This window comes from Erpetoichthys calabaricus, chromosome 6 (genome assembly GCF_900747795.2).
Source record: "Erpetoichthys calabaricus chromosome 6, fErpCal1.3, whole genome shotgun sequence".
Classification (NCBI taxonomy): domain Eukaryota; kingdom Metazoa; phylum Chordata; class Cladistia; order Polypteriformes; family Polypteridae; genus Erpetoichthys; species Erpetoichthys calabaricus.
In genome coordinates, this window is record NC_041399.2 from 182,619,328 (window position 1) to 182,646,569 (window position 27,242).

At 37.2% G+C, this 27,242-nt stretch overlaps 1 protein-coding gene across 1 annotated transcript in view; it reads right to left on the minus strand.

Annotated features, from left to right (window-relative positions):
• The window catches only part of dpp6a (dipeptidyl-peptidase 6a), a 935,015-nt gene that overhangs the window by 153,072 nt on the left and 754,701 nt on the right, over nucleotides 1-27,242 (minus strand). Inside the window, exon 7 of the mRNA XM_028804164.2 lies at nucleotides 26,359-26,440. Within this exon, the coding sequence (XP_028659997.2) occupies nucleotides 26,359-26,440 (82 nt within the window). The remainder of the gene's footprint in view (nucleotides 1-26,358; nucleotides 26,441-27,242) is intronic.

Consider the following 27,242-nt stretch of genomic DNA (forward strand, 5'->3'; position numbering starts at 1 on the left):
ACAAACTGTAATCGCCTTTACTACACTATTGGCACGTAGACTTATCTTGCTCAACTGGAAGAATCCTAACTCTCCTATTTCAATTCAGTGAGTTACTGATGTTATATACTATTTGAAATTGGAAAAAATCACATTCTCACTTAGAGGATCTGTTCATAACTTTTTCAAAACCTGTCAGGAACTAATCAATAACATTTTAGAATAAGCATTTAAATTGAGGAAGCGGATCCTCTCCCCTGATTTTTATTCTAGTTATTTTTATTCATTTATTAATTTATCTATTTAATTATTTTTACTAATTTAAAGTTTTACTCTGCTGGCCTAGCTCTCTTTCTCATGGGTGGGGGCTGATTTGGTTCAAATCTAGTTTTGTTAAACTTGACTTCTTTGTATGGAATGTTATTTGATTTTAATAAAATCAATAAAATGCTAAAAAAAAAGTATACATGTGAATATGGGTTTCTTTATGTTGGGTACATTTCTATGCAGTTGCCCTTGCAGTATAATGCTCTGATCGTAGTGATTATTTATTTAATGGTGCTGCAAAATTATTTTGTTTTGCATATGGAATACGCAATCACTCCCAATACTGGTACAATGCTTCTGGTTGCCAAGGAATGTAGTTTTGGATGGCGCCACATCTTACTCCATCAGTGTGACCCCTAAAATACAGGCACAATGATTCATTCATTTTCATGACTTGGATAAAAAACTCAAACGAACTTTGATTTCTGATTAGCAATTAGGTTTTGGTGCAAAAGGTCTTGTTTTCATGGTTTTGACTTTGTTTCATCTCTGGATCCTCTTCTAGCCTTCAAGCAGTATAGAATGTTTCACAGTATCTGCATGAATCTGAGGAGCATCTTTAGCACAAGGTCTTTTTTTTTACCAGCTGCCATCAGAGTATAGGACATGTCCTCTGGTTAAAGAACACCATTTATTTATTTAATTATTTATATGTGAGGGTAGTGTTTTGTGTATCTGTGGCTGCTGCTAATATGTGTTGGCTGCTGTCAAACTGCAATTTGGCATTGTGTTCAATAAAGTTATCTGTCGATCTGTCTGTCTATCTAGTCAATTTAAGACATATAAAAAGAGAAAAGCTGAGTTAATTGGGGTGGCTTTCAAAGCAAACACAGGTCAATACGGCAATTTCAAAATGCAGAACACAGCAATTTTGCAGTGTAGAAAAGTCTGTAAAGGGATTAACAACAGACAGAATTTTGCTGTTTCTCACACTCATCTGCCTTGCCACCTCCCATCCAGATTTTGTGCTGACATATTGCCTTTATGATACACTAAAATGTTGCAGTACAACACATCTTAAACTGTCACATACAGGTATTCAAAGTTGATAACTTTCAACCTTTAACAGAATCCCCTTATTGGCCATAGCTTTACCTTTAGCTGCAGAGAAACATTTGACCTACACAATAGTTCCATCCATTTTCCAACCCGCTGAATCCAAACACAGGGTCACGGGGGTCTGCTGGAGCCAATCCCAGCCCACACAGGTCACAAGGAGGAACCAATCCCGGGCAGGGCGCCAACCCACCGCAGGGCACACACCTAGCACACACACTAGGGCCAATTTAGAATCCACCTTACCTGCATGTCATTGGACTGTGGGAGGAAACCGGAGCACCCGGAGGAAACCCACGCAGACACGGGGAGAACATGAAAACTCCATGCAGGGAGGACCCGAGAAGTGAACCTACACAACAGTTTCCATAGCTAATTCTTTTAAGTATTACAGTACATAAACGAGGAATGTCTTACTTCTAGTTATCAAAAAAAAGATCACCTAAGGCATTCACTATTACCACATATTTTCCACAAGGATTTATGTAATTTGATTTTAGAAACAAGAGTAAGGAGAACATCAGGAAAGTTGATGTGTGTTTATTTTAATAATAACAATGAAGTTCTGTATTTTAATACATCTTTATTTATCCTTGCTTTGGAGAATGGTGATATGTTGCATGTTGGTCAAAGTACAAGTAAGAATTTAACCATACACTATATACTGTATATGTTAAAATGAATACTACTACTACAATAAATTTTAAATTAACTTTACAATGACAGTTCAAGTCCACCATTATCTAAGGAGCCAGTGGTCTGCACTGTCAACCACAGATGTATGTTAAACAGTTTTGTTTTCTCAAGATTCAACAAACAGGCGTTTTCAGCCTCTCCTCTTCCATAGTAAGGACCTGGGTCTTGACCAAATCTAAGCTTGTGTATTCACTATTATCATTCTAATATGGAATGAACTTTTTCAGAATGCAGCTGAAGTAGGACATTTGTAATTTGGGTTTAAAACCTCACTATGTATATATATATATATATATATATATATATATATATATATATATATATATATATATATATATATATATGTTACAGCTTTAAAACACACCAATTCTTGTAGTTTACATTGAAATTTAGCCAGTTCAGGCCCAGTGAATCACCTAGAATGGATCAAAGGTAACCGATAAACTGCTAGAAATTAAAAGAAAAAGTTTAGGTTAACAAAAACTGGAAAATAAAGTATTTTTCAGAGTTATACAAAAAGACTTTTTACGGCAAACAAATAAGGGTTAAAATGCACAGCTTTTCTGTAGCAATGGACATTAATTACACCTTGAAAGTTGATGCAAACAATTTCTGTAGGTGTCCTAACTTTTGTTGATTACTTACAATTTCTCTGTCTGCATAAAAGCAGTGATGGAACAAACTGTGTTACTACACCATCTGATGCCTTATTTGGACAATATGGCACTGCAGGAAATGATATATTGCTATTGTACTGGCGAGAAAAAGGGCAATTAACAAAGGAAGACAGAGACAAACCATTATAACCCTTAAAAGTGTAGATACAGTCGTGTGCGGATTTACAGCTCCATTTGGGACCAGCCATTTGGCTGTATGTCAGTCACAAAGTATACAAATCATTGCAGTTGAGGCTCTGTGGGTATGCTGTGGGTAACAAATGCATGCTTAAACTGCCGGTATGGAGCAGCACAAACCAGTCTTTTGAGTCTGCAACTGAATGCTGGGTCCTTGTAAGTGAAGGAGGTGCAGGATGAATGCATATGAATTAGCCAAATGCCTAACACTGGGGATGTGGGGAGGACTAGAGAAAGGGGAACATTGTTAAAGACTCTATTATCCATTTCTAATGCCAGAAAGGAATAAGTCCTGTCTAATTTAAACTGATGCCACCTCTGCCACATCCTATTTTATCCTCTTCTTGTCCAGGAGACATTAAAAATAGAACCAACCCAGAAAGTAGGTATCCAATGACCAAAAGCCATCCAAAGGAGTACGGCTCTCTGTAAAGGTGGCTGTATATCAGAGGCAATGCTTCATCTTCTAAAATAACCTCACGAATTCAACCAATTAATGGGGATCCATGGTTGGAATATTTTTACAAAATTTAAAATGGTTGGAATCTTTTTCAGGGATAGCCTCACAATTTCCTTTATACATCACAACAACATTCTGGTTCAATACTCAAGCCCTGTTTACTTCTGCGAACTGGAGTAGAAATCTAAACACTGGATACAAGCTAGAAGTACTACTAGCTCTTCTACTTCTTCTAATATGATTGAAAAGTACAAACCGCAAATATTATCCTTTAAATTTGAATAATAATCATACTTTGATAATCATATAAGTCATTATTTTATGAGCCCTAAATATGGTACTATAGAGGGATGCAAAAATCTTAAACAATATGCTCTGAATTATACAGTAAGTCATCGCTAGGGACGTACTGCATTAAATTTACAATGTCTGTTCCCAACAAGCTGATATGATTTGCATGATGTAAAATTAGATAAAAAAGGTAGAGTTTTAAAGAATCCCCCAAGGCATCATAGCTAATCTGATGCAGGCAGTGATGTCAGAGAATGAAATTCTCAAAGCAATACATTAACGTTGCAATGACAGGTGATGGTTTCTCCTGCTGTGCTACCACTTTACTAAAGAGTCTCATCCCTCTCTAATCTCCCCTGCTTTCAATACAAATCAGGAAGAGGTGACCTTGAGAGAATGCATTTGCTTGGAAGCAATTTCTCCATTTCTCATTCTATTTTCTCCTGTGGCGTAATTATTATTTTTCAAGGTTGTGCAATTTAAATGATGTATATATTCACGATTTTACAATGTTATCCATGTTTCAGCAGTCATTTGATATTTTTGTCTTCCTAATCGTAATCTTAATGAAAGAAAGGAAGCAGCACATTTATTGTAAATTAGGTGTGTAACAATGACCAGTAATGGATTTTATTATTTTAAGGCAAAACAAAAGAAAAATAAATGCACCTTAGAACACAAGATGTTAATAGCAATGTAATAAAATCCATCCATCTTAAAATCCACTTATCTGGCTAAGGGACTGTGAGTGTCTGTTTCGGCTAAACAACTGCCATACTTTTTTGAACTTGGGACTGCCAATAGTCATGAACCAAGAAAAGGTAATGAGGACACACAACCAGCAAGAGCAATTTGCAAAGTGCAACAGAGCTTTCAAAAAATGTGCAAGTAGTGCAGCACAAGTTCTTAGATAAATAATCCATTCATAAAATGAGGTGCACTTGTGGAGGTTAAAAATCCACAAAATAAATAACCAGAAAAAATAAGGTTAAAATCATAGGCAGAAATCCATCCTTTTTATAAAGTCAACCATGAGCCACAGTGCTTCCTTCTAAAACTGATGACTCCTCTGCTTATCCTTTTTGGAGATCCTCATCAACAGGTGTAGTCAGTCTTTAATACTGGCTTAGGTTCCTGCTGCCAACTGAGTCATCCAGTGAGGTACTGCGCCGAGTTGAGCCTTGTTCTCGTCTCCTGCCAATCTTCGACTTTCAGCTGAGAGAACTTTGGAGCGGTAGGTCACTCTTGCTCCTTGGTGCACTTCCTCTGTTCTTTGAGCGCTGCCCACGTACGCCTCTTGAGACCATTCCCGACTGTATGCTTCCACTCCTTGCCGGAACCTGCTCCTCCACGATTCTACCAATACTTTACTTTTGCGTTAACCTCCATTCTTCTTGTCCTGTTCCTCCTTGTCTTTTTCTTTCTGTCTTGCTCACTTTATACTGCTATTGTGAGGGTATAAGTGCCTCCTGACTGTAGTTGGCCGGCAATCTCTAATTAATGTCTGCAAGTGTGCTGTTCACTTTCTAAATCTGAAATATTAAAAAATATTATAGGGACATAGTGAACTAGTGCCTGTCCTGCTAACAATGGGAGATATGTGGTAAGCAATCCTAGCCAGAGTAACAGTTGTCGTGAATGGCCAGGGCCCTTACCCGGTCGGGATGCCTCTGCCTTGGAAGGACCAGGAGAGCAAGTGTGGACAGAGCGCTACCTCCCTCGGAACGCTAGATGGCAACCACCCTGGGTGGTAGCCATGACTCGAAATCCCGCAGGGCTTCATGGGAGATGGAGTTGGACACAGCCCTGTTGGGATCCAGGGATGCCGCCAGGTGATGCTACAGCTAAGTTCCTGAGCCTGTGTGGGCGGTCCTTCCATCGACACCTGGAAGTGCTGATAGAAGTGGGGCAACGAGCACCTGAAGCACTTCTGGGTGCCTTATATAAGGGGCCAGCAGCCACTACTCGGTGAGCCACAGTCGCGAGGAGGGAGACAAAGCTTGAAAGAGAAGAAGAATTGTGTGGTACTGTGCTTGAAGGACTGGGTTGTGCCTATGGGGAATGGGGAAGGCGTTGCCCACAGGCGAAGAAAAGAAATACAATTTGTGTGCTTTATAAGTGTGCCTCCTGAGTCTGTCTGTGTTGGGTTGGGTGGCATGCACGTGCCTTAGTGGTTTTGTCATACAGTATATCATGGGGCAAATCCAAATCGTCACTTATCTGGAACATTTTCCAGTTGCCAAATAACCTAGTTTGAAAAGCATCTTGGATTTAGAAAGTAATCCAAAGTACCCAGAGAAAACCCATGTACACATGGGGAGAAAGTATTCATTTCACACTGTTAGTCCCCAGGCCAAGATATAAAAGCCAGGAATGCAGAGTTGTGAGTACTAACAGTACTAACCACTGTAATAGCCTTCTACCCGAATATAATCAGAATATTGTCTTTTAACCATGGTTTATACTGTTTGTGTAGACTACAAACAGTTCCTTTTTTGGACTAAATTTCATTTTTTTAAGAATGCCATGTCTGTTTAAAAGGCTTTGGGAGGCCTGATTTACTGGGTACAAGGTTGGAAGAAACCCTCATTGGAATATCCGTCCATGAAGTCATTCTCACACAATTAATAAACACAAATTAACCTGATGTGCAAATCTTATGGATGTGTAAGAAATGGAGTATCCATAGAAACCATCTGGATGAAAATCCTTTCTGCGATGAACAGCTTCCAAACAAACAGAAGATAGGACTTTTGACTCTTGACCAACAAATGTGGGAGAGAGGCAGATTTTCAATTCAAAAAGGCCATCCTGCCTAGCTTTAGTTTCCTTTTTAAAACGGATTTTTCCAGAAGTACATATTTAATAATATTTTAGCAAAAAAAGCATGTGTTTTGCCTGGATAATGCAACACCAGTGACAAGAGCTTTTTTCCATATTTTTTTTTTCACACTGTTTGATGTTGTATAGCATTTGTCAATTTTGGCTTGTGTTACATCATAAATGTTTTCTCTCCATTCTGAATTAAAACATAATATTAAAAAAAATTCTTGGCCACCACTACAAAACACATAGAATAAGTAACATATAAAAATATATCATTTTTGGCTGGAGTATTCTTTTAAGTGACTTTTTCAGAGCTACACAGTGCATCAAAGGCAGGAACTGAGATGGCAATTTTGGGTTTAAGGTCAAATACCTTAACTATTAGACCACTGTGTGCTCATGTTTGGTGGAAACGGAATCCACCATTAAAAAAAAAAACAAAAAAACAGCATAGATACCAGGAGAATGTGCAAGCTGCATAATGATGTAATCAATAATTAAATATTAGTCAGTAAAGCTGTGTGGCAACAGCACTAACCATTGTGCCATCGTGCAATCCCCTTCATGTTGATGGTAAAATTATAATGATTCTAGTAAAGAATGTTTAAAGGGGATTAAACTGAAAATAACAGTGATACAGTAGTAGCATCTTTAAATAACATTTGTATTGCATGGCAGATTTTGAGGCTGAATACCATTACAAGATAATGTACTAAAGACAATGCCACTGCACAGCAGTTCATCCATCCATATAAAGATTTTGGAATTTACTTAGCCGAACTTAGGGAGTTGGAAGGTTGCAGTCTATTTTGTAAGCATCTGGTACAAAAAAAGCAACCCTGAATGTGGTGACAATAGCTATTATACAATATCGGGAAGTGATTATTTACAAGGCCACTGAGGTTAAGCTAAGAAGATCACAAGAGAGGATTTTAGAGGAAACCAAGGGGTTAATGCGTCATTATTTTTCATTTACACACACAAAGTTGGCAACCCAAAAGAAGGAGATCTGTGACCCTTTGCTTACTTCATCTAATTCTCAGCCCTACTTCCTTGATGTGTTCAAAGGACCTCCACTGTGCTCCAAAGTTTGGCATGAGTAGCATGACATTCATTTTTGTGAAGCATGAATTAGAGTAATGCTTCCAGTATCGTATAGTGCCTTATTACATAATCTCATAATAGGGATCTCATTTGGGACCCCATATCTTTTTTTATTCCTTTTTGTGTTCCAATTTTTACCAGAAATGGTACAATATATATTTAGAGTAGGACCAAAAGCAAGACAAAATATTTGTTCAGGATCATAAAATGAGGCAGAAGTGGGGACTGCAGCAGAATGTTTGTGATTTAGTGACCAGTGACTTAGGCCACAATGTCTAAGTAATATACTGTAAATTATGCTTCAGATGTTTAGGTATTTTGCGTATCAGGCATTTTAACATTTGAGGAATAACTAGAATGATGAGTCACAAAGTGCTAAGATTAAAAGCACAGTTCATTTGCCACCACAACAGTAAATAGGACTAGTATAAGCGTCTATAAATATTCTTCACAGAAACGCTTGACAAAGCAGATTATTCTCGCACTTTCCAATGTAAAAGTTTTCTAACATATGACTGAATCAGACTTTGAACAGATTTTTATTTAGAAGTTAAATACACCACAGACAAAAATGAAAATGATTTTGCTTTTTGAAATTAGAATGAGAGAAGAGTAAATAATGAACAGACAACAATCCAGTGAGGAAAGCTATAAATATTTTATCAAAACATTAAAAAAAAAAAAACACTTTTTCATTAATGATATTATTTATAGCATGCCACAAATATAATTAATAATAAGACTGTCACAATGATTTATGCTTTAAATGGTAATGCTGGCACACAATGGATTCAGAAGGTTTCCCCTTCTGACCCCTTTGCTTTCTGTACACTTTATTGTGTTGTACATTTAATTTTAAATGGATAATTTGCCCATCCATATGCACTCAATAACCCATAATGACAAAATGAAAACATGTTGCAGAAAGGTTTGTAAATACTGTATATACTCACCTATAAGTCGGGTCTTGAAACCCAAAAAATTGATCATAAAATCAGACCGCGACTTTTACGCCCATTCAAAAACACTTTTTTTTTTTTACATCTTCTTGCCTCCTCCAATCTCACACCAGTTTCTCAGATGCATTGAATTATGTTGCAGCAGCGCAGTTGCCAATTTCTTTCGCTACTTCAACGACGTTTAATTTAAAACCACCTTCATATTTTCTTCTGATCGAACGCTCCATTGTAGATAAGGGTTGCTCTTATGATAAAGGTGTGTGAGACAGAAAGAATAGTTTGGGTATTACCGTGTGATCACGTAGGTACAAAACATAGAAAAAAACAGGCAGTGTGCTCCATGGTTACTCTCTCAGGTGGGCGTTAGCATATCATAATCTCTTGGACCAATAGCGTAAGTTTTCCGCATTTGACTTATACGACCGACATTATAAAATACCAGAAAATTATACAGTAAAATCAAGTCCCGACTTATCTGCAGGAGAAATTATCCACAAGTATATACGGTATATTAAAAAACCCTGAAATTTCTCAATTTACATTCAGACCCTTACTTCAGTACTTTATAGAAGCCCCTTTGGCAGCAATTACAGCTTTGGGTCTTCTTAAGTAAATCTCTACAAGCTTTGTACAGGTGTATTTGGGTAGTTTATCCCAATCTTCCTCACAGATCCTCTCAAGCTCTGATAGATTGGATGGGAAGTGTCTGTAAACGGCCATCTTCAGGTCTCTCCACACATGTTCTATGGGATTTAAACTTGGGCTTGTTCTGAAGCCACTCCAGTGTTGTGTTCGTTGGGTGCTTTGGGTCATGATCATGCTGAAAGGAGAAACAGTCTGAGCTCATGTATACTCATGTACACTCTAGAGCAGGCTTTCTTCAGGAATCTCTCTGTATTTAGCTACATTCATCCTTTCTGTCCATCCAATTCTGACCAGTCTCTCTGTTTCTGTCACTCAACCCCATAGCACAATACTGCCACCACCATTTTTCATTGTATAAATTATTTTAGGCAGGTGATGAGGAGTGCCTGGTTTTTGCTAGATAGTGTTTGCAGTACCCCCCAAAGAGTTCAGTTTCTGTCTCATTTAACCAGAGAATGCTTTTCCTCATGCTCTCAGAGTGCTTTAAATACTGTTTGGAAAACTCCAGGTAGACTGTCCCATGTGCTTGATTAATAATGATAATAATAATTCTTTGCATTTATATAGCGCTTTTCTCACTACTCAAAGCGCTCAGCAATTGCAGGTTAAGGGCCTTGCTCAAGGGCCCAACAGAGCAGAGTCCCTATTGGCATTTACAGGATTCGAAAAGGCAACCTTCCAATTGCCAGTGCAGATCTTGATTGATTTAGTGCTGCTGAGATGGTAATCTTTCCAACAGGTTCTCCCATCTTAGCAGACAACCTCTGATGCTCTGTTAGAGTTACCACTTGGTTCTTGGTCACCTCCCTGGCTCTTCTTGACCAGTTACTTAGCTTGTTCAGACAGCCAACTCTAGGAAGAGTCCAGGTGGTTCCAAAATTCTTCCATTTCAAAATTATTGAGGCAATTGTTCTCCTGGGAACATCCAAAGCTTTAGAGATGATTTTATATTGTTTCCTTTAACTATGCCACAGCACAGTTTTATGGTAGAAGTCTTCCTTAGACTTCATGGTTTGGTTTTGTTCTGATATACAGTGTGAATTGTGGGAACTTATATACACAGGTGTGTGCCTTTCTAAACGATGTCCAATCAATTCAGTTTGCCACGGGTGGATTCCAATCAAGTTCTAGATACATCTAAAAGATAATTAAATCAAACAGGATGCACCAGACCACAATTTGGAGAGCCACAATAAAGTACTGAATTAAGGGTTTAAGTACTTATTAAATGAGAGATTTCAGTTTTTGATTTTTTTAAAATAAATTTGCACACCTTTCTAAAACCATGTTTTCAGGTTGTGTTTAGGGGCTATGGAGTGTAGGTGGATAAGAAAAAAGGGCAAATTTGTCCACTTAAAATTAAATCTACAACACAATAATATGTACAGAAAGTGAAAGATTCGGAATACTTTTTGAATCCACTTCATAAATTGCAATGAAAAAGTATTTGCCCCTTTCTGTTTCCCCCTTTTATAACACAGTTTTGAAAATAAATGTTTCAGGTCTTCAGCCAAAATCTAAAATTAGATAAAGTAATCAAACATGAACTTGTATGTCGTGTTATTGAAGGAACAAAGTTATTCAACATTCAGTGAAAAAAAAATTAATAATAGACGAAATCAGGAATGGATGAATACATTTTCAAAGCTCTCTATATGATTTTGTTGCTCTTTTCTCAAATTTACTGATCATTTTGCTGGGCACTCTCTGTCTACACACAATTTCATTTCAGCTTGTACTTAAGATGCAATATTACTTTTAGAACTGTTCTTGTGAACTGTCAACATCCAAATACAAATATCTAAACAGTATCAAACTTCCTGAACAGATACTGCTCAGGGTCATGAACGTAACTATTCATATAGTCAAGAATTTTCTTAAATATTCTTGTAATAGACAGAAGAGATAAAAGAAGAGATGTACATTGACTTGTATTATTTACTTTGATAAATTCTTTTAAATACCATTTACGAAAAAAAGGGGTGGGGGTTGATTTGCTTCAAACCTTTTTCTTTTTGTAAAACTCGTGTTATGTGTATGGAGTGTTATTTGATGTTAATAAATTCAATAAAATAAAATAAAAAAAAAAAAGCCAGCCACCGAAGTAGGCATGCTGCCTGTTCTCTTGCTCATTGACTGTTCACAATAGTTTAAAATCTGAGTTTTGACTTCTTAGAAACACAAGAATTCAGCTTTTGTAAAGTTTCTCTAAACCAGGCCACCTGGACACAGCTGGAGAGGTAAGACTTCAGCCAGACAGGCAAATCACAATGGTTCCATTTATTCCAGAAACTCTTGTTTGATGTACTCGTTCACAGCTGTTTGTTTTGAATGTTAAAGCAGCATGAAAAGTGGAGGTAAAGTCACCTGTTTTGATGTACCTCTGTTTCACGGCTACTTTTAGCCAGGACTCTACCCTTTGCAAAACACACAATTGTTATTTAGTGTATTGTTTGTAATGCACTTTATCTTTCACTAGGAAAGGGGTTCTGCAGAACACAGAAAACAGTTATCATGGCCAGCTGATTGATTCCATATTTAACTGTGGCAGCTTAGTTCATTTGTGACTGTCTAATCAAAATGTGTATTACAATTGAAGTAAAAAATGAGATCTGCAACAGCTCTGATCAGGCTCTACGTAGTGGATTTAATTTATTAAAATGCAGTGAATTTTCAAAGGGGCCCACTGCAACCAAGTTGTCTATGGTGTTTATTTACTTGCACATGGTGTTCCTGTACATAGGGATCCATGATCACTTGCTCACCTACCAGCGACCGGAACACTCAGAAGCAATTTTGTAAATACTGTAGTGAAACACTGTGATTCGCTGACAGCTCCAGTGACTAAGAAGTGTTAGCATATTAGCAAATTCAGTCCTTATATGTGAACTCATTGGGTGTTGTTTTCGAGAAGTAAATTTGATGCTACCTTTTAGGCAAGAGAAATGCATTCCCGCAATTCAACTTTCTTCAATAATTTACTTTTTAATACAAAGCAACCAAAATCATGCCACTTATTATAACAACTTAAAAAATGCAATTCAATTAAAATGTGTGTACAGTACCTTATTTGGTATCCATGCCTTTTGTGAATGTGGTTTAGTTTACTTTGTGTATGTATGCCTTTTTTTTGCTAGTATGCTTTTATTGTAATCCAATTTAAAATTGGAATGTGCTCCTTTTTGTTGAAAAATTACTTTCTTCACATAATTTAATTATTTCTTGTTAAAACTTTCAAAGATTTGTATTCCTGCGAGGGAACAACCAGCTCTCTTCATAAGTCTAACCAAAGCAACCTATTAATAACATTTTTTGAGAAAACACTGTGTTCAAACCTAACATAACATGACATTTCTAAACTCCTACTTAGGCCCACATATGGCCAGTATCTAATCCAGCAGCATCAGCTACAAGGAAGAAACCAATCTTGAAGAGGACACCTGCTCACTGCAGCCTCCACTCCTGCACATTCTTTCACAGGGCTAATGTGGAGTTGATAAGCAACATACAGTATCACCCAACACCAGTGTTTAGGATATGATCGGACAATGTCCACAAAGGGTCACCAGACATGGGATTCGAGTCCAGGATGCTGGATCTGTGAGGAAGTAGGTCTAATTACCAGTCTAATGTCACCATACTCTTCACATTCAAACATGATTTTCATAATTTTCAGTGCTAACCAAATGAATTGATTCAATGGAAGAAATCTATAAACATTAGATGTAAGGCACTGAAAAATAAGACTAAGACTTTCCCAAGTAATAGTTGAAAAAGAGATGCCTTTAACTATGTAGAAACTAAATTAAATGAAAAAATAAAGACTTTTGGAATTCCAGTTTCCAAACTGCATTTGTTCTTTGAAGTACAGTTCATTCAAGGCTATACTGTACAAACTATAATGAAAAAAACACTTTTAAGGTATGAAAAACTGTAAGATACTTTCTCGTCAGGTTAGGTCAGGTTGGGGAGTAAGCACTGCTACAGCACGTTGCCGCACCCAAAACATGATGAAATAGCTTGGGATCCTGGTTAGAAACTCGCCAGGAAGACACACTGTACAGTCCCACCCTCTGGAAATGACCATCTATCTGCTGCAGCCAGGTGTTATGTAGGTGTCCCTTTGGCCTGGTCCAGCCACTTGGGTCCCCAACAATGAGGCTGGATCACCCTCCGGGAATCACACTACATGGCCATAGTGCCGCAACTGATGCCCCCTCACAATGCAGGTAATGTGCCTCATTCGGGACACTGTGAACAACCGCTAATTCAATACAAAGTCAAACCAGTGGTACCCAAAGATTCTCTGAAGAGACACAGTACAAAAGGAGTCCAGTCTTCATCTCAGGTCACTGGATAGCATCCATGTCTCACAACCATATTGCAAGACAGGAAGCACCAGGACTCTAAAGACTGGGACCTTCGACCCTTTGCATAGATATTGAGTGCACCACACAACCCTTTCCAATGACCTCATGGCCCCCGCCAATGCTCTCCCAATCCGTCTGTTGACTTCATAGTAAGAGTCACCAGAGACGTAAATGTCCCTGCTGAGGTAAGTAAACCTCTTGACAAGGTTATCACTCTCTCTGCAGGCAGAGACACTGCTTATGGCTGTGCTCAAGCGGTCACTAAAGGCCTGGATCTTGGTTTTAATCCAGGACACTTGCAAGCCCAGACACTCAGACTCCTCACTCAGTCTCTCAAGAGTCCTGATCAGAGCCTCCATTGACTCCGCGAAGATCACATCATCGTCAGCAAAGTCAAGATCAGTGAATCTTTCTTCACCAACAAATACCCCACAGCTGCTGGACCCCACGACTTTGCCCAACACCCAGTCCATGCAAGCATTGAAAATAGTAGGAGCAACAGCACACCCCTGATGAACCCCAGAGTCAACTGGGGAAAACAGAGGTTCTTTCAGCTGAATGGAAATTATTTCATGCCAGTTTAACAGTGTTTTAGTATGTAGAGCAGGGGTCACCTACCTTTTTGAAACTGAGAGATACTTCAAGGGTACAGAGTAATACAAAGGGCTACTTGTTTGATACAAACTTCCTGAATAACATTAAGTAGCATGGTTTACCTTTAATTATATTATTAATATATTGGACATTTTCCTTAGCTTTTCTGCCATGTTTTTATTTATTTTTAGGAGGTAAAAACTGTGTCTAGCTCCCCATCGTAGCTGCGCCTGTTTGCTTGTCTCAGGAAAGAGATGGAGGTTCGTCTTGGGCATGATACTGAACTTTGACCATAGACTAACCCCCAATCTACATCAATGCAAGTGTTATTGATTCAAAAAGAACAGCAACACAATTAAATACAATTTGTAGACAAAGCTCCATGGTGTCTAGTGCTATTTTTAGAACATGCCCTGTGGGCAACTCAAGTGGTCCCTGCGGGCAACCAGGTGTCCGTGTGCACCGTGTTGGCTACCTCTGATGTAGAGTATGTTAATTAAATAAATTAAGGTGTGGCGACATCAAAAATTTGAAATAAAGTGATAACAGGCTCCCAGCACTGAGGATCCTGTCAATTGACAGCACAAATGAAGGAAGACAAGACTGACAGGCATTATGAATAATGCTGCACATCCTCTCTCTCTCTCTCTCTCTCTATCCATCTATCTATTTTTCCAAATCAGTTTTTCCAAAACTGTAGCATAACACAATGCTTAGATGAGTTTATTTTTTATTGTATCTGAGAGTATTAAACCCAGACATGACACAGATCTATCTATCTATCTATCTATCTATCTATCTATCTATCTATCTATCTATCTATCTATCTATCTATCTATCTATCTATCTATCTATCTATCTATCTATCTATCTATCTATCTATAAAAAGTCTGAATCAAAGACAGGAAGCAAATATTATAGTAAGGGAAACTTTTTTCACAATTAGGTGATGTTATAAGTGATGTCCCTGAGGGATCAGTACTGGAGCTGCTGCTGTTAATATACATAAATGATCTGAACAAGAATATAATTAATAAGATGATCAGGTTTGCAGATGAAGGAAGAGATGCTGACAGAATTTTGACAAGTTGGCAAAATTTCTGTTTGGAAACAAGCATCCGGTGAACGGAGTGCATCCGTGTACAGTTGGGCAATTAATTGTTGGTGTGACACAGCACGCAAACTGGACTTTGCACCACTTAAGGCTGTACCCTCCACATTATGTTTTTAACGGACGTTTAGAGTGTGGACTGTGTGCTTTTCTTTTTAAAAAAGGGTTTTCTTGTCTGATATTGTTAGATTATTATGTTCTTTTATCCTTTTGGTATACTTTATATTGTCTGGTGTAATACAAGTCCTGAAATTGCTGCCGTGTCTTTCATTGTGTGTTTACTCACCGCCTAATTTAAAGAAAGCTGTGTAGTATTTTTTTGTCTCTAAATAAAAACTGGGTGGCATAGTCAGATATTTTAATGGTGTCTAGGTTAGATTACCTGCAAGTGTGACCAGACAAATGTCACACAGATATCCACAGTGCAAAAACCTTCACTAGCAATATGACAGATACTCACAGAACAGAAGGGATTTCAATTGATGCTTAAACACATTGACTAGCTTTACAGCATGTCCAGTGCTACCAGGATAAGCTACAGCCCCCATGTCTCTGAACTGCATTAGGTGGGTTGGATGGATAGATGAGATAATACCAAAATTACAGAGGTTTTCTGATGCTTCCGTTATTGACAGTGATTATTGTTCATAATATATTAGTATTGGCATTAAGAACAGAACAAGTTTTTCATTTGTCAGTTCAAGTGCCTTTATTTAGCAACTCCTAAATTTTATACATTTGTTCCTTCCTGAGGTAAAACGTTTTGATTAAACCATTCTCTGACTGAAGATCTTTTATTTTTTTCTATGTGATTTTCAATACATATTTTGACAAATATTTTGAGATGAGTATTTAATTTCCTGGGTTTCACTTCTCTATACTGTATACTGCTTTGAAAAATAGCTATGTATGAATTAGAAAATGTACCAAATAGCAAAATACAAGGGAACAAAAGTGTTTGCATAAATGTATTTGTATTGCTGATTTTAAATTACAAATACAAGCATACAGTCTTTAGCGCATCATTCTGAAATGAATAAAGCAGCACAAGCAAATGCAGTATCATTTTCCTTCCTCTTTACAGGGTATTCAGTTAATTCATCTAGAAAATGTGTTGTTATGCACTGCAAGGCATCTGTTTGGCACATTACTAAAGACTTCATTTGCAGCATGGTTTTATAACTCCTATAACTAAATTGTTTTAATAAGGGGTTACAAATTAAAATTCTGCTTCCTGGTATTTATCCTAAACTCCCTGAATCTTTCTTTCTGCTTTCAAGCACTGTGACACGCATGTTATGTAAGAACACTTGGACAATACCCTGCTCTTAAATGTAATGTGATTTGCCACTGCAAAACACAACCAGCTACTGTACATTCCATTTTTTTAACTTCACTGCGCCGAGCAACTAAGTAACACATATCAAATGATGTAATATGTAATTAACATTTACATTTAGTGCTATAAATTCCAGGCAGATCACAGAAAAGTGTCTGCCTTACGTTCCCCCATCTAAATACTAAGCCACCACTCCAACGCTGTCAAGATGTTTGAGAAGACCCAAAGCATAAATATTAAAATATTACAAGTGTAAAATGGAAGACCTTGCCAATAAGTCTGTATAAGCCAGGGGACAGCAGAGACAGGGAAAATTCAAAAAGAACTGAAAAATGTGCCAGAAACATATTAAAACAATTGTCTATATAAGTGAGGAAATGGAGCAGAAGTCAGTATGCAGAAGTGATCTTTTCAGCAGCCTGTTTATTATGACTATTTACAATGGCAAAAGATAGTCCACCAGAACACTCAAATAATCTGAAATTGTAAGTAATTTAATAAGCAGTCAACACAGTTGTAAAGTGCAAGTTGAAACTTTAGGTACAGGATGTTAGTGTCCAAATGTTCTGCTACATAATTTAGCAACTAGGATTTTAAACAGGGACCAGAAGAAGAAATTTAAGTTGTTAAAGCTAGAGTTGTTAATCAGAAAATATATGACATCTCACCAAAAACAAAACCCTAAACTCATACTCATTAAATTAATGCAAAGTGCTTAACAGGAACATGCAATAAAAAGAGCTGCAAAGCTGTTATCTGAGGTTTTTCTCAGAAATGCACGACTGTGTCTTTTTCTGTCATTGTGACGTTGAATGCCGCACACATCTGAATAGTGTTACCTAGCAAGATGGTAGCAAAGAAACCAAAAAATAGAGACGACTGCAACCAAACAGAACTGTGTTGGAAACAGACCCCATTCATTTTTAACATTACTAAACCAACTGTGATTTGAATCAGATGCCATGACCCTTTAAACCGTTACAATAATTGATTCCAGCGAGAGAAATCTGTTTAAAGTTAAGAAAAAGCTTAACGATCCAAAATAATAATATCAACATTAAACAAGAACACATCATGATATTCTCTTAAAATTTACTTCTTCTAGTTTAATGCAGCTAATAACCTAAAGGGCTTCATGCTTTAAATTATAGGGATGCCGATTTTTAAACATATGTGGAGTGGAGTAAACATTAGCTAGGATGTAGAGAGCAGAAGTTTAGTTAAGACAAAAATATAACGTTGTCATTATGATAAATCGGTACACTCTCATTTTCTGTCTCAAAGTTCAGCCAAGTGCAGCATCTGCAAAGCAGCAGAAAGGACAAAACAGCTGCAGGAGTATCAGAGAGAATCAAAGGACAGTGCAGCATTTGTAGAGCCTGTCAGTATACCGTACTACTTTACTTACAAATGAATAGAAAATGTTATGCATACATGTACTGAAGCAGTTGGAAGGATGGTGCCGGTTTGGATAAAAGCCTAGCACCCTGACACGAACAATTACTTGTGAACAGATAAATACAACGCATCTACTCATGTGTCCAGTTTTTAACCTTCAAACCTATTTTAGGGTAGCAGGGATCCAGTGAAAATGCCAAATGTACATCCAGATTTCTTGCATAGTATAAATGCCACTGAAAATGATCAGTGATGTAACTGCAATACTTTTATATCTTTCCATTCATCATGTCATTTTCTTATATACAGCATATACATCGTTCAATTCTAGCAGGCTGGAGCCTATCTCAGAAACATCAGGTGTGAGGTAGCGACTAGTGCAGATGTGATGCCAGATTCAAAAAAGACACAACAATAAAAACAAAACATTTTTTAACTAATGAAAAAGCTGAAATATTAAAAAAATATTACTAAAGGCAATTTTACTTTTAAAACAGTAATGCTCAAGTTCTAACAAATAACACATCCAGTGCTACTGATTTCTAGAAAACTGCTTCTCTCCATTTAAAGTGTAGTTATTTCAAATAGACACAAAAAATCCAATTTCTGTTCATATTGTTCCTGAAAATGAACACCACCTGGGGGCAGCAGAACACTACTATGATAAAATTAACAAAAAAAGAAAAACATTAAATCTCAGTTTTTCAATATGATAAACAATCTCTTTCAGTTTACAGCAGTATGTTCATAACAAGACTTTATCTCATTTTGAAACCAGTGAAGAAAGTGAAACCTGAGAAAAATACAGAAAAACCAACAAATACTGTATATTAAACTCTGCTGCTTTAGTCTGATAAATAAGACTATGGCTACTACATTAATAAAATACTGATTCCAAGGCAGAAATTATAAAAGTTGTGAAAAATGGAAACCTTTTTTTTTAAAACACATTCAATAATATTGATTGTTATGCGACTGAATGAGGCTCAATTCCCTTGGTACATTCTGTCCTAAAAGAGCATTGTCTGTTTCTTTTAGGACTCCATAAGATTTACATGACTCGCTTCAGCAACTGCCATTAGATTGACATTTGTCTAATCCTTGTCAAACATTAAGACCTTTCCCACCCCCCCGTCCTACTTCACATATATCTAGAAAAATCAATTCATATTCTCATCATTCACTTCGTGATTCCAAATTTAGTCACCCGCACTATAAGATAGTTTTATTACTTACTCTTTCATATGATAGTTTTCACTAAAGATTCTTATTCATGTACATAATTTAACAAAAATAGACAAAGACTGAACTGACCAGATTAATTTAAAAGGCTTTCAATAAATCCTTTGAGAAAGGATATGGCACATCTATTCATTCTATCCACCCAACCATTTCTTCATCTGCTTTATCTTGTTCAAGGCTGCCTATTACTGAACCAGGATGGAAGTACTGAGAGGAGGCAATACTACTGCTAGACTACTATGGTGTCGCATATATCCATGTTTGTATTATGTGTGCTGCTTATCTTACTGTAGACGTATAGAAAGATCTTCATTTCTAAATAGATTTCGATTTCAACAGCCCTGATCTTACTTTTTTGTGGGAAAGCTTTTTACACTGTTATCAGTGGGGGTCATGGTGGTACTCTCTTCAAATGCTCAAAGCAGCCCATTACGCCCACCGATCCAGCCTTTACTATGAGGTCCTCCCAGCATGGCAAGTTCCTCACCCTATTCCAGAGAGTTAACTCAGCTCTCAAAACAAGAAAATCACAAATAATAATTGAACCTGAATGTGTTTGGATTATTTTAAGATTTATTCAGTAATCTTAATACATGTACAGTATTTTACAGAATGATCACTAAACTGAGAATTTTAGACAGAAACAGAGCTCCCCCACTTTATCAGTACTGGCTAAGACAGCTACTATAACAGTGCATTTACTGCCCCAGTCCAGCAATCAATGCCACAATTCAACGGAGGTACTGAAAAGCTAACAACAGGGGGCTGTTTTCCTATGCTGATAAATGCAACCTGTCCACATGGTGGGTTGTGTATAAATATGGACCTCTAATTCAATGTGCCATTTCATAAGTACTCTACCCTTCTTCCATGTAATACTAAAGTGATGTGTTGTCCACAAGTGGCTAAGCTGTCACGTTGTTCATTCTCTTGCCACCTCAGACCGTGTGATCTTATGCGTGTCAGTTAGACTGTGCTCCAAATGTGAAAAATAACATAAACAATTGCAATGTATATTCTCGTAGGTCAAAGTGTCCAACAAATACAGAATAAATATGGATAAAATGATAACACCAAAGGTCATTTGCTTTTAAGCAACTCTGGTCTTTTTTCTTCTGTAGATTTAAATATTTAAAACTGAGCAAACAGAAAAATTACTTGGAAAAATACACCAGTGTATTATGGTATAACATCTATGAGAGTTTAAATTTCCTCCAAGAATTTTCATCCATCAGTGTATGTTTAGATTTTTTTTTAATAATGAACATCTTATTTCCTTCTTACCACCCTCTCTGACTTTGGTATCACTTGGACTCCCCTCAAGTTGTTGGAGTCACACCTCTTGGGCAGATCCTACCATGTATCCTGATAATCTCCTCTTCTCTCTATGTACTTTTTTCACTAAGCCACATAATCCTGTTCCATGGTTTCAGTATCAGTGCAATGCCAATGATACACATCTGTACCTGTCATTCCCTGCACAGGACCACATTGTGCACGTCTCACAGATATTTCAGCTTGGAAGAAGGAACATATTGTCCAGATCAACCTGGCAAAGATGGACCTTCCTATTATTCAAGTGTATCCATCTATTCAGCATTGTATCTCTTTTCAGCTTGGCTTATTATGGCTAACAACCAGCTGACTTTCACTGACTAATGCTGCAATGGTCTCTGTGTCTTACAGATTCACTTTAGATAGATAGATAGATAGATAGATAGATAGATAGATAGATAGATAGATAGATAGATAGATAGATAGATAGATAGATAGATAGATAGATAGATAGATAGATAGATAGATAGATAGATAGATAGATAGATAGATAGATAGATACTTTACTAATCCCAAGGGGAAATTCACAAAAAAATTCTTTATACAACATCTGTAAGTTCATACCGTATCCAACAGAGTATTCTGCACAACTCCTGATCCAGGCTTTGGTCTTGTCAGGTCTAAACTACTGCAACTCTCTGTTGGCAGGAGTACCAGCATGCATTACCAAAGTGTAGACTGATGGGAAAAATGGCAAATGTATCCATTTAAAGTGAATTCTACATCTCAATAAGGTGTACATAAAGTGAAGGGGCTTAATACTTTCTGAATCTATTGTAAATAGACAGCCCTACCTAAATCATATAGTAGGGTAAAAAAAAGTTAAGCACAGGCCCAGCATGTTTACTCTGGAATACTAGTAATGAGTTCTTGCCAAGTTCTGAAAAAAGTTTATAGCAGGAGTTATAAGCAGAATTTGATGTTTTCTAATATGACATAATATAGAATATCATTTTCCCACTGAGTAATGGAGTTATACTAAATTTTAGATGATCAAAATAAACCTTTGCTCAAGTAGAGGGGGGTAAGATAATACAATTTTTTCATAGCACACTACTGATCTATCTAGTTTTGCTCCAGCAACATTTTTGCTCTAAATGGTTTAAGTCTAAGGTATCCTTCTGACCTATCAATGCAGACGTTTCATGAATTTACTTACCGGTTGGATGCTTCCATAGGTACATTTCAGAAATTGTTAAACAATATATGTGCAATCAATTAATGTTTTTAGTTGAATTATGGTGTGCTTGGCACATATTGTACTAGAATGGATTTTATAAAACTCCACTGGATAGCCATTTGGACTTGTAGTTTTTCCACTCTGCAGTGAATTTAAATGATGTCCAATCAATTTAGTCTGCCATAGATGGACTCCAATCAAATTCTAGACATAATACAAGGATATTTAAAGTTAACAGGATGCAGCTTACCACAATGTGGAGTGCCACGGCAAAGGATCTGAATACTTACATGTATAAGGGATTTCATTTTTTTTATTTTTAATAAATTTGTAAACTTTTCTGAAAATATGTTTTCACTTTGTGATTATGGCTTATTAAGTGTAGACTGATAAGCAAAAATGGCGAATGTGTCAGAGGGGGACACTTTTACATTTTTTTTGTGCACTGGGTGGCTCCATTAGGCACCCACTGTTGGGACTGGGGGGTGAGAAGTTAAAAGGCTATCTGTACTTATTAGTGGTATTTGCTGTCCTGCAAGGGAATCACTGCTTTGAAGTTTGGCCTTAGAAGAATGTCTGTATTTACCTGGCTTGGAAATATTGGTTCCTAATCAGCAAATCTGTACTTATTAATGTTTGGTAACCATACATTTTGTTAACTTGTGTTTTTATTAATTGTTAAACCCAGGCAATTTAGATGTGCCATTGATTAAACTGTTTGTCCAGGACTGACAACAGAGGGGTGAAGTAAATATAAACTGCTGGCCAGCAGAAGGCAGGAGGGAGAGTCCACAGGAAACGCTGCCAAGACACTCGGACAGGGCACAGGGGCTCGCAGGCAGACAAGGGTACCTGGCTGGCACAACGTGAGGCATGAGGACGGCAACACTTCCAGGGAGGAAGAGACAGCTCCACAAAGAGACGCCGGATGTGGGTTCAGCGAGAGAGGGAATCTGCATGAAAGGACCCAGTAAAGCTGACAGACGAGAAATGAGGCGTGCCTAGGTCCCAGCAACACAAGGAGCCCAGAGTGGAAGAAAAAGGAACAACGAAGAGACGCTGACAGGGAGTCAACAATTTGACACAACTTCTGCCGGGGAACAGAGTGCATCCATGAACAATTAAGTGTTGGGGTAACACAGTGCCCAAACTGGACTCTGCACCACTAAAGGTTGTATCCTCCAATTCTTGTTTTTACGGACTTTTAGAGTGTGGACTGTGTATTTTCCTTTTACAAAAAAGGAAATTAATTCCTGATATGTTTAGATTCTGTTATGTTCGTTTATCTTTTTAATGTACCTTATATTGTCTTGTACAATAGAACTTACTGTTGCCTTTTTCTGAAATTACTGTTGTGTCTTTCATTGTGTGTTTACTCACCGCCCAATTTAAAGAAACCTGTGTGCTATTATTGGTAAATTTCAGGAGTTCCCAGTCTCTTAATAAAACTGGGTGGCGTAGTCAGATATTTTAATGGTGTCTAAGTTAGATTACCTATAAGTGTGACCAGACACCTGTGACATAATTTGTCTATGTAAAATTAAATCTACAACAATAATGTGTGAAGAAAGTGAAGGGGTCTGAATACTGTCTGAATCCTCAGTAGGCCTTCCACACTCCACTTTGGCCAGGCACAAGCATTAAACTTCACTGGCTAGAGAAACCTTATTAGACAGCCCCTGTTCCACTTGCTGGATTTTCCTCCATCTGACAAAGCACTACAGTCTGGCCCATCTCCATCCTGAGACCAGTAGGCTCCTCAGATATATTAATCTGTTCTTTTTTAGAAGTTTGCACTTTGGTCAGGACTACTTAGATACACTTTAGATTAATAAATAAGAGCTACTAACATTATAGTGTCATGTCTTTAGTGAATGGACTAAATTTCTTCCAGCTTTCCTTTTCCATAGCTGTGAAACTCTATTATTTTATTAGTTTTTTCAAATACAGTTAGTCATAGTCTGTTAGTTATGATTATGTAAAATATTGCACATTCATTTCAGAAATCACTTAATCCAACACAGGGTCATGGGGCACAAGAATTTTGATCACAAGGTAGGAACCAACCCTCAACAGGTACCAACTGTTGAAGAAAAATTAGACTTAGGAGTCATATAGTCATTTAGGATAAAGTGTTCTGATATGCTTTCCATATTAAAATACAGCTTTCATCTTAGAAGTATAAAACAGTTAATAAATGTCAGAAACCTGTTCAGGCATTTTAGAAAACCAGATAAAGGTCAATTGAACAACAAAGACAACAATGTACCAGGAACAGGTTGATGAAACACACCAAATGTATGATTAAGAGATCAGCAGATATCCTGTAAACCACGGATGTCAAACTGCAGGCCTGGAGGGCCGCAGTGGCTGCAGGTTTTCTTTCTAACCCTTTTCCTAATCAGTGTCCAGTTTTCACTGCTAATTAACTTCTTTTCCCTCTATTTTAATAGCCCTGTTTTTAAGGATTAAGTCTTCCGAATTGATTCTTTTCTTCATTAAATGACAGCCAAACAAAAATGAGACATGAAACGAGCCAACAGATGAACAGCTAAATTGGAGCTTCAAACTCCAACCAGTTCCTTAATGAGAAACTGATTCTTGCTGTTAATTAAACCCCTTATTCAATTCCATGGCTTGTTGCTGCTCTCATTCTGCCACAGCAGACATTTCCAAAACTGTTGATATTCTGTTTTTTTCTAAGAACTCCATCAAAATGTTTTGGTAACCTGAGAGATCAACCTTACTGAGACCTTCTTATTTTCAGATTTTATTTGATGAGAACAGGTGAGCTGGTCATGTCCTGCTTGTTTTATGTCTCATTACTGTCTGGCTGCTAATTAAGGAAAAAACAACTAAGGGATCTGAGTCAAGCTAAATAAAACTAAGGCTAGAGAAGTTAATTAACATCAAAAACTGGTCACTAATTAAGAAGATGGTTAGAAAGAAAACCTGCAGCCACTGCGGACCTCTAGGACTAGAGTTCGACACCCCTGCTGTAAACAATAATACTGGACAGTTGTCACATGCACAGAAATTTCAAGGGTAATATCTAAATTAACAGATATTGAAAAACAAGGACATACTGGAGAAAAACGTTTATTTAGGCTGGTTGTACTCTATGCTAAACACCTTGTGTGTTTTAAACCAACCAGAGTTTGATATGTTAGTATTAATCAGCACTGTTATTTAAATTCAGTTATCAGTAAGTATGAGCTTTTATTCTGTAACAAACTGTTGTGAAGGATGCTCCCTCTTCAGCATGGTGCTGCAAGAGAAAAAATGCTGCAATGAACAGCTTTTCTCCTGCCTGACTACTGACTTGACTGATTTTATATCAAATTTGTCTTGTTAGAGGATAAGTTTCTTTCTATAATTAAGATGTTGATTTCTACCACACAATACACATTGTGAAAAAATTGTATAGAAAAATACAAATCATCCATGCATTTTCTGTTTGTTTCTGTTTGTTATATTAGGTGTCTAGGAGTTACCCTGTGTGCACCACACAGAAGACAGTGAACAACCCGGGACAGGATGAAATATATTGAAGGTCATATCTCACACTTACTGTATATCCATATCACTAACTGAGTGACCCAACTACATGTCTGGAATAGCTTGCCAATAGGAATTCGCCAGGTTAATACAATGGAGCACTTTAAAACACTGCTGAAAACACATTACTCTAACATGGCTTTCTCATAGCTTCATCTTAGTTAAATCCTGATGCTCTGTATATTCAATTAATCACCCTTATTATTCATGTTGGCTCCAAAATCCATACTAACCCCTACTTTCTCTTCTGTTCTTTTTCTGGTTTTCTGTGGTGGCGATCTGCACCACCACCATCTAATCAAAGCACCGTGATGTCCTTACATTGATGGATTCAAGGCCAGAAGTTCACATGACCATCATCAAATTCTTCCACGAGAACCCTGAATACAATGAGGACTGATTGACGTCATTTATGTTAGGTAGAATGCCTAGAGGGGGCTGGGCGGTCTCATGGCCTGGAACCCCTGCAGATTTTATTTTTTTCTCCAGCCATCTGGAGTTTTTTTTTTTGTTTTTTCTGTCCTCCCTGGCCATCGGACCTTACTTTTATTCTATGTTAATTAGTGTTCCCCAATTTTAATTATTTATTTTGTCATTTTTCTTTTTCTTTGTCATGTAAAGCACTTTGAGCTACATTGTTTGTATAAAAATGTGCTATACAAATAAATGTTGTTGTTGTTGTTGTCTTAGGAGTGTTGTGAAAGGAAAATGGAATACTTAAAAGTAAATTCATACTGACATTGGGAGAACAAGCAAAAGTCATTTTGATGCTGATAATGGTTGAGCCAGCATGCTAACCAACTGTTCAAAAGTGTTTTTGAAATTACAGAAATAGCATTCTAAAGCATTCTTGCAATGACCTTTAGTGGAAATATAAGGTTTATTATTAAAAAAAATCACAAACAGTTCACCTGAAAATACGAAAAAAAAGAAAACCAAGGCTGATTTTTAAAACTGGTGCTAGAATGGAAGCATATAAAGAATATTATATTAAAATTACATTTACTATATCTATAAATAAATGATTTACTTACCAGCTGTTGACCTTTAGGACCCCAACCAGCATACTGAAGTTGAGAATTTTCAACCTCTGGTGGGTTCAAGTTGCGGTGTTCTCTGAATGTAAAGGAAGAACAAATAATTAGCATAAAGGCAAACATTATTCCGGTGCATCTGCTGATATACCATGTAAACAGCTTAACATACTCAAACCAACTTATTCAAAGTGGTGGAGTATAACCTAGCTGCATAAGGCCCAAAGCACGAAGCTATGTTGGAGGTATGTAATCGTACAGTTTTCATTCAGATTCTAAAGGCTTGTATAATTTTTTTTTTGTTTTGTTAGAGTAAGGGGAAATGAAAAAGTGCACTAACTGCAGCCACTTTTCAACAAAGGTGAGGAAAAGATAATTCCAATCTATATCAACATGCAAGAAGTTAATTGTCATAGTAGCTATGGTGCTAAGCTAAAAGGTAAATCAAAGGTTTTCTGACCAGGTACACAGAGACAATTTGAAATTGCCTATTAACGTAACATGAACAGCATTAAGGACATAGAAGGAAACATAGAAGCATAGATATGTGGTATGGCAGGTCCGTGGCTTAACAATCAAGAGCTCATTTTAATAAATAAATAAATAAATAAATAGATGTCTCAAGCTCTGTGGGTGTGCGTGCTTGCGCAGCTGTGGGAGGTTGGTGTGGTAACTGGGGAAAAATGCAGTGTGTGATTGAGACTCTGCGCCCACAGAGGAATATAAGGAAGAGCCGGCACAGGAAAAAGAAAAAACAGACTGGCCAGCCAGCGAGTGAGTGAGAGTAGGAAGGAAGGAAGAAAAATGGGAAGAGGGATAGGAGAGAGAGTGAGAGTTTAAATTGAATTTCACTTGTGGAAATTTGGGAACTGCACAGAAAATTC